Raw genomic sequence first — 6,806 nt, 5'->3', positions numbered from 1 at the left:
TGCCTTAGAGGCACGGTGCCAGCCGGAGAGGGGCATGGGCTGGTCCAGAAGAGACAGTCACTGGCGCGGACTGAGGCCAGGTCAGGGGCAGGCCCACTGGAGCCTGTCTAGGTTTCGTTTCCTCCTTCCTTCAGGGCCGTCGGGCATGGGAGGGAGGTGATTTCTGGGTTCTTTCTCAGGCCACCTCTGTCTCCGTGTCACCTCTTCCTCATACCCCCCCCCCTTTTTATTTCAAGTGTACCGGCCCCTCCCTGCCTCCTCGCCTTCTGTCTTCATCCAAAGATCCCTACCAGGCCCCTCCCTCACAGACGTGTCCTGGCCCCTCTGATCATGAGCTGCGGATGAAGAATCACAGTTGGCCGAACTAACTGGGCGCCACCTTTTATTCAGCCATGCTTGGGTTTCCATCCCCATCTCCAGGGTTTCTAGGCCAGTCCTTCTGAGACCCACTGCTGCATCGCTGCCCCAGGGTATCCCCCGGGGCAGGGCTGGGCTTCACCAGACTAAGATGGTTGAGACACTCGACAGAGTCTCAGGAAGGCTGTGAGCTGCCCACCAGAACTCCGGCTCACCAGCCCAGATCAGAGTGCAGGGGTCTGGCAGTGAAAACGGGGAGCAGATGGCCGCCACCGCCGTCCTGTCCCCGAGCTGGTGACTTGCCCCTACAAGTTGGCGGACGTGGTTGCCACTGCCGGGTTGCTGTAAGACAGGCTGCTGCCCCCATTACCTGCAGAAACCTGAGTGGAGGGAAAATAAATTCAGGGTGAAAGAGTCTATCAGGCAGAACCCCCGGAGGGCACCCCAGGCTATGGGCCTGGCAAGCTCTCAAGGAGTTAATTCAGAGTGGCACCTGCTGGGCCTCAGAGCGGCCAGGTGACTGTAAACACACAACTCCACTGCTCGCTCCCTCCCTCCCCTCCGCTCCTCTTGTAGGCCCCTCCTGGCCCTTTCTCCTTTTATCTTTTTATCCTCTGGCCCAAAGGACTGTATATGTGTGTGTGTGTGTGTGTGTGTGTGTGTGTGTGTGTGTGTAGATCTCTAGGAGGTGGAAAATGGGGCAAGAAAAGGAAGCTCTTGTCTCTTTCCCACCCTCTGGCCTTTCAGTCTCAGGTGGCCACAGTAATTATTTACTAGATCCTGTAGAGAAACCGAATGAGGGAAGAGGGAGGGGCCCTTGCTCTCCTAAAACTCCCAAGAGCCCTCTCTGCACACTCCTCTCACTAGAGGAGACTTCTTTTCCACCAAAGCTCTCTCCCACCCCCAGTGCAGCTGTCTGTATCTACTGCCCAACCCCTAGGAGGTGAGCGGGACAGGAATGCTCACTCCTCCTTCAGGCAGGGCTCCCCTGGACACAGTATCCCCTCACTTCACCCCGGGGCATCCTAATGAGCACACTCTGGTACAGTTCAGAGTTGAGTCAGCAGCGGTAGATGGCAAGGCTTTGTTAGTACAGATGCTTCCTTTCTTCTGTAGCCCCCTAAGGTCTGACCCCGCCCCCCAAGCTCTACCTCCATTCCCCGCCTTGCCAGGCCCTTCCCTGCTCACCTCTCTGAAGTACCTTGGGTTTCCCAAGTACCTCTCCAGAAACCCTCACCAAGCCAGGGCCCTTGCCCCAACCTGTGGGACACCGATTTACCTCATAGGGGTTACGTTTGGTACTGCCAGGCGGCACATAGCGTCCATGAGTGTGGTAGGTGGGATATTCACTCATAGGATGGTAGGTGTCCTGGGTGGGAAAGATGTCCAGATGCCCATAGTTCTTTCGGCGGCACTGACACACTGCCTGAGGAGACAGGAAGTTATGCTGGCCCATGGGTTCCCACCTACCCTACGGGGCCCATTGGTGAAGGCCTGAGACTTACCAGTGCAATGAGATAGGTAATGGCCAAAGCAACCAAGATACAGACCAGCACCAGCAGGGCAATACCCCAGCCTGGTACGCCAGGCCAAGACTGGGCAGAAGGAGGGAACTGCATCTCATTCACTGAAAGGGAGAACAGTGGTCAGGGAAGTCCCCCAAAGGAGGTGGGCTCGACCCTGCCAGCACCACAGTTAGCAGGGCGCTGGAGTTGGGGATATTGCCTCACCATTGACTTTTGAAATAGCCAGATTATAGTCTCCTGCCTCCTTTTCATGCTGTAAAAGCTGCGACTTCACCTCAGAGGCACTGACAGCACCCTCCCGGAAAATCACAGTCGATTCTACCGCCACCGAGCCTGGTCTGGTCACAGGAAATGGGCAGCTCAGCCAGAGGTATCTGCTTCTGGCTCAGCATCTCCTCCCCACATCACAAAGTCATGAGTGTCCATCCCACCCTGAGTCACAGCCAGACCGTACCTGAACTGGATGGTAGAGATCCCCAGAAAACCTTGGTTAAAAATCTGCAGAAACTGGGATAAGAGGAGAAGACTCAGGTTTGATGCAGACATTTATGCCGCCCTGAAGAGCGCCTTCAGAAGAGCATGGCAGAGGCCAGGCTGATACCCACCAATCCAGAAATGTTCCTCTTCAGTTCTTGATAGTAGTTGGAGCTGGGATCTTCCAGGGAGGAATTAAACTGTTGGTTCCAAATGTGGAAAGACAACAAGAAGAAAGAGACCCCAACAGACACCTGGGGAGAACTATCACTGGAGGGGGTAGGGAAAAGTACTGTGCTATAGTAAGTACTATAGGCAATAGTGCCGTTCCTGGAGATGGCGAGGGTGGTGGAAGTAACGGGGGGCTGGCTTGGGCCTGAAGATTGAGTGCCATTGCCAACTGGAGTTGTAGTAGCCATTGTAGAGATGTTATTGTGGATTGGAGTGGTGAGTGAGCCCAACACAGAGCTGGTAGTTGGCACCGAGGAGCCATTGTGGACTGAAGTAGCCTTGGTAGTAGAGACAGAGGTGCCACTGTACACTGGAGTGGTGGCCAAGTCTGATTCAGAGCTATTAGTTGTAGATGAGGAACTACTGTGGGCTGGACTAGTGACTAAGCCCAATGTAGAGCTGGTCATTGGGACCAAGGAGTCATTGTGGATTGGAGTGGTAGCTGAGCCTGATATAGCCTTGGTGGTTTGGATGGATGAACCAGTGTGGACCGGAGTGGTGGCTGAGTCCACTGTAGAGCTGGTGGCTGGGGCTGAGGAACCAGTGTGGACTGGAGTTGTAGCTGAGTCCACTGTAGAGCTGGTGGCTGGGGCAGAGGAACCAGTGTGGACCGGAGTGGTGGCCGAGTCCACTGTAGAGCTGGTGACTGGGGCTGAGGAACCAGTGTGGACTGGAGTTGTAGCTGAGTCCACTGTAGAGCTGGTGGCTGGGGCAGAGGAACCAGTGTGGACGGGAGTGGTGGCCGAGTCCACTGTAGAGCTGGTGGCTGGGGCTGAGGCACCAGTGTGGACCGGAGTGGTGGCCGAGTCCACTGTAGAGCTGGTGGCTGGGGCTGAGGCACCAGTGTGGACCGGAGTGGCGGATGAGTCCACTGTAGAGCTGGTGACTGGGGCTGAGGAACTAGTGTGGACCGGAGTGGTGGCCGAGTCCACTGTAGAGCTGGTGGTTGGGGCTGAGGAACCAGTGTGGACCGGAGTGGTGGCTGAGTCCACTGTAGAGCTGGTGGCTGGGGCTGAGGAACCAGTGTGGACCAGAGTGGTGGCCGAGTCCACTGCAGAGCTGGTGGCTGGGGCTGAGGAACTAGTGTGGACCGGAGTGGTGGCCGAGTCCACTGTAGAGTTATCAGCTGGGGTAGAGACACCAGTGTGGACCGGAGTGGTGGCTGAGTCCACTGTAGAGCTGGTGGCTGGGGCAGAGGCTGGCGTGGTAGTCAAGGTTGAGAAACTCTTGTTGTCCTGAGATAAGGCGACTCTGTGTTTATCTGGAAGGGCAAGAAAGCCTGAACCAGAGTTGAAGGTGGGAAGTAGACGTTTTATGCTCACACATCTCTCAACAGAGGTGGACACTAGGTTGCTTTGGGTAACCTGTATGATTTTTTGGCTCTGGCTAGAGCCAGAAATTGTAAAAACTCTGGGTTGGTGAATAAAATCAGAACAAGGAGAAAAATATAAACTCCGAAACCAAAGTAACCGCAGAAGGAAGGGGGGTCAGTTTAGCGTCAGGCAGCCCCTGGTCTACCTTCTTCCTTGCTGACACCTCCACGTCGCTACTCTCTCCCTCCCTGAAAGACTCACCTCGGCTTCTGGGTCATCCATTCCTCCACTATTTATTTTTGAGACAAGGATTCACACTGTAGCCCCGGCTGGCCGTGACCTAACCACTGCACATGGCCCCATTCTTCCACTACTGGGTTACCTCTCCTGACACAGCCCACCCTCTCCACTCCCCACAAGCATCAGAACGTTTGCCTACTGTGGTGCCCACTCTCCTGGGGGTCACCTCTTCTCAGCTCCCGTCCTTCGCCTCTTTCACTCTGGCGCCTACTGGCTCACCCTTGTCTGCCACTTAGGGCTCTTGTAGTGCCATCTACCAGGAAGCAAAATCCACAGCAGGGTGAGGAGTCCCACCTGAACAGTGCAGGCCTTTCCCACCGCGTGCCTCTCACCTGGTACAATTGCTAGAAGCAGCATCAGGAAGAAAGGAGCCCGGATGCCTGGAGTCATGGTGGCAGTGAACAGGCGGGAAAGGGGGCAGAGATGGACTCGGGTGCTGCGTGTGCGCGGTGCAGCTCTGGTGCCCGCTGCTTTATACCAGTACCCCTCCCGCCCTAGGCACAGCTAGAGCAGGTGACAGGTAGCAAAACTCCGCCCCCTCCCCTAGCTTTTCCTCCTCCTCCCCAGTCATTCCTGTGTAGGGTACTTGGGCTCCAATCACTCAACCTCATGACAACCTGTTTATTCTCCAATTGGCCTCCCCTTTTTACCAACCACTCCTTGACTTCCCCAGGCGTGTATGTGGAGGAAACCTGGGGCCCCCTGGCTCTGGTTTTAGCCCCAGAGCAACAGCTAAGGTGAGGAAATGGAGCGCAGAAAGGCCCTGGACAAGGAGCCCGGGGAAAGTCCATCCCTAGATCCCCCAATCCCTTTCCCTATTCTCTCTGAAGGTCCTTGAAACCGCTTTCCATAGGTTGAGAGGACACAAGGGGGTTGGATAATAGCGGACAGGTCACTAGTTTCAGCCACCCCCCCCCCCCCCACTTCCCGGAATAGCCCCACCCTTCTAACCGCTCCCTGTACTCTGAAAACCACAGTCTCCGCCCCTGCCAGACTTTCCAGTAGCCTGGGTCCCTCTTTGGCTTGCTCCCGAGAAAGGCGGTGGGGGGAAATTTCCACTTAAAAAGGACGAAACTTGGGCTCTACCGAAGCCTAAGGTTCTTCCTACCCAACTTTCCACTTTGAGTGGCAGGCTGGCCGGTCCTTCTGGCCAGGAACGCCTGCCCTCTAGTGGTCACCGGGAGCGTCGCGCGGCCGACCCACACGGGCCGAGTGGGGAGGTTTGATAGCACAGTCCAAGTTGAGACTGAGATCTTAGGGAAGTTGGTTGGGCCTTGACGAAAGGGATCAATGCCCAGGACAGATAGGAAGGAATGCACAGTGCGGTGGAGGAGCAAGGATCAGTAGTACTTGGGTTACTCAGACTTCTGGGGATGGTGTCTGGGGGGGAGGGGAATGATGCTAAGTGGGCGGGGCCCCAAGGTACGTGGAAGGGGGGCATTAAATTGTGTGAGGAGGACATCGGAATGTGGGAGGGGGAGTGGGACAGGTTGTGTGCAGTCAGCTAGGTATTTAGGAGGCAGAGAGTAGGTGGGGCGACCATGGAATTTGGGAGCACAGAGCTGTATTTGGGAGAGGAACGATATTTGGGGCGGACAGGCACGTGGTGCAGGGCAAACTCATGTATGTGTATTTAGGGAGAACCGAGAGATATTCTGAAGGGCAGAAATAGCTGGGCACCGGGGGGGGGGGGGGGGGGGCTTTGGGTTCACAGCAGCATGTGGACTGAGGGTACCAGGCCAGATCCTGCAGGTGTAGGTTGCAGAGTAAACCAGCAGGAGCAGTTACAACTACAGTAGACAAACAATTCTTAGTCCCAAGGAATACAAAACGGAAGCTAATACTTTAGAAACATTTCAGAGGTGCATGAACCAAGGCGTGCAAACCACGCTCCCGCCGTGTGTCGCGCCTCGGAGCGACTTAGTGAGGCCGGCTCCTGGCGGAGTGGGGACGCCCTACGTCAGCCTGCCTACAAGTGTTTAGGTGGGCGGCACCAAACCTCAACTCCTGGGATTGCTAGGCAACAGCCATTCAATTCGGTTGCTGGGACACGGGTCACCATGGTAATAGCTCCGCGCCTCTCAGTCTGAGTATTTAAAGAGCAAGCGCGCGCACTGCTTCGGCGTCGGAAAGTGGCCTTCCAGGGCACGGGGGCTCCCCTTCTCTCTTCCCCCTTTCCCCCTCGCCCTCCCTTTCACCCTTCCGGGCGCCCAGGCTCTGGTGTACCTCTAAGGTGACCCCAGCTCCCCAGAGCGCCCCCAGTCCCTGGGCTCCAAAGGCCCAGGTGGTAGGGAGCGGGATTCCGGGGCCCCGGGCGGGCGGGAGGGACGGGACGCGGTGCAGTGTTGTTCTTTGCCCACCAATATTGCACTCGTCCCGGCCTCCGGCCCCCTCGGCCCCCCCGGCGCCCCTCACCCCGAGCGGGGCAGCCCTGGCCCTGGGCTTTCGACCCCTGCGGAGCTTAGACTGAAGTGTCGCCGCTGCCACGGTGAGTAAGTGGGGCTGGAAGGACGTTAGCCATCCTCCAACCTCGTCCTGCATTCGGTATTTTTCCCACCCACACTTCAACTCAGTCAAACTCTCCCTAGCTCTCTAACCTACAGCT

The 6,806-nt window shown here is 56.6% G+C and overlaps 1 protein-coding gene across 2 annotated transcripts; it reads right to left on the bottom strand.

Moving 5' to 3' along the window:
- Positions 1 to 365: 365 nt before the first annotated feature.
- On the bottom strand, positions 366 to 6,756 carry Muc1 (mucin 1, cell surface associated). 2 transcript variants are annotated; one of them, XR_008216703.1, is made up of 7 exons: positions 4,534 to 6,756; positions 2,489 to 3,849; positions 2,338 to 2,390; positions 2,088 to 2,221; positions 1,863 to 1,984; positions 1,637 to 1,779; positions 366 to 737 (listed from the first exon to the last, which is right to left on the bottom strand). XR_008216703.1 is itself a non-coding variant. In XM_052731926.1 (7 exons), the coding sequence occupies exons 1-7, from the start codon at positions 4,589 to 4,591 to the stop codon at positions 663 to 665; spliced, it is 1,950 nt and encodes a 649-aa protein (XP_052587886.1). In that variant the 5' UTR covers positions 4,592 to 6,756; the 3' UTR covers positions 366 to 662. The 2 variants fall into 2 exon arrangements, 1 of the variants encoding a protein (XP_052587886.1); XM_052731926.1 differs by having other exon boundaries at positions 1,637 to 1,783.
- Between the last annotated feature and the right edge of the window lie 50 nt (positions 6,757 to 6,806).

This window comes from Peromyscus californicus, unplaced genomic scaffold, assembly GCF_007827085.1.
Source record: "Peromyscus californicus insignis strain IS unplaced genomic scaffold, ASM782708v3 Scaffold_9__1_contigs__length_137607984, whole genome shotgun sequence".
NCBI lineage: Eukaryota > Metazoa > Chordata > Mammalia > Rodentia > Cricetidae > Peromyscus > Peromyscus californicus.
This window is presented reverse-complemented; position numbering and strand designations above follow the sequence as displayed.

Excerpts from the sequence above, each read along its gene's own strand:
- Muc1 (XM_052731926.1), bottom strand. The coding sequence starts at position 4,591 with ATGACTCCAGGCATCCGGGCTCCTTTCTTCCTGATGCTGCTTCTAGCA. Across the intron at positions 2,222-2,337 it reads ATCTCTACCATCCAGTTCAG|ACCAGGCTCGGTGGCGGTAG; the intron begins GTACGGTCTGGC and ends TCCTGTGACCAG. Across the intron at positions 1,784-1,862 it reads TTACCTATCTCATTGCACTG|GCAGTGTGTCAGTGCCGCCG; the intron begins GTAAGTCTCAGG and ends CTGTCTCCTCAG.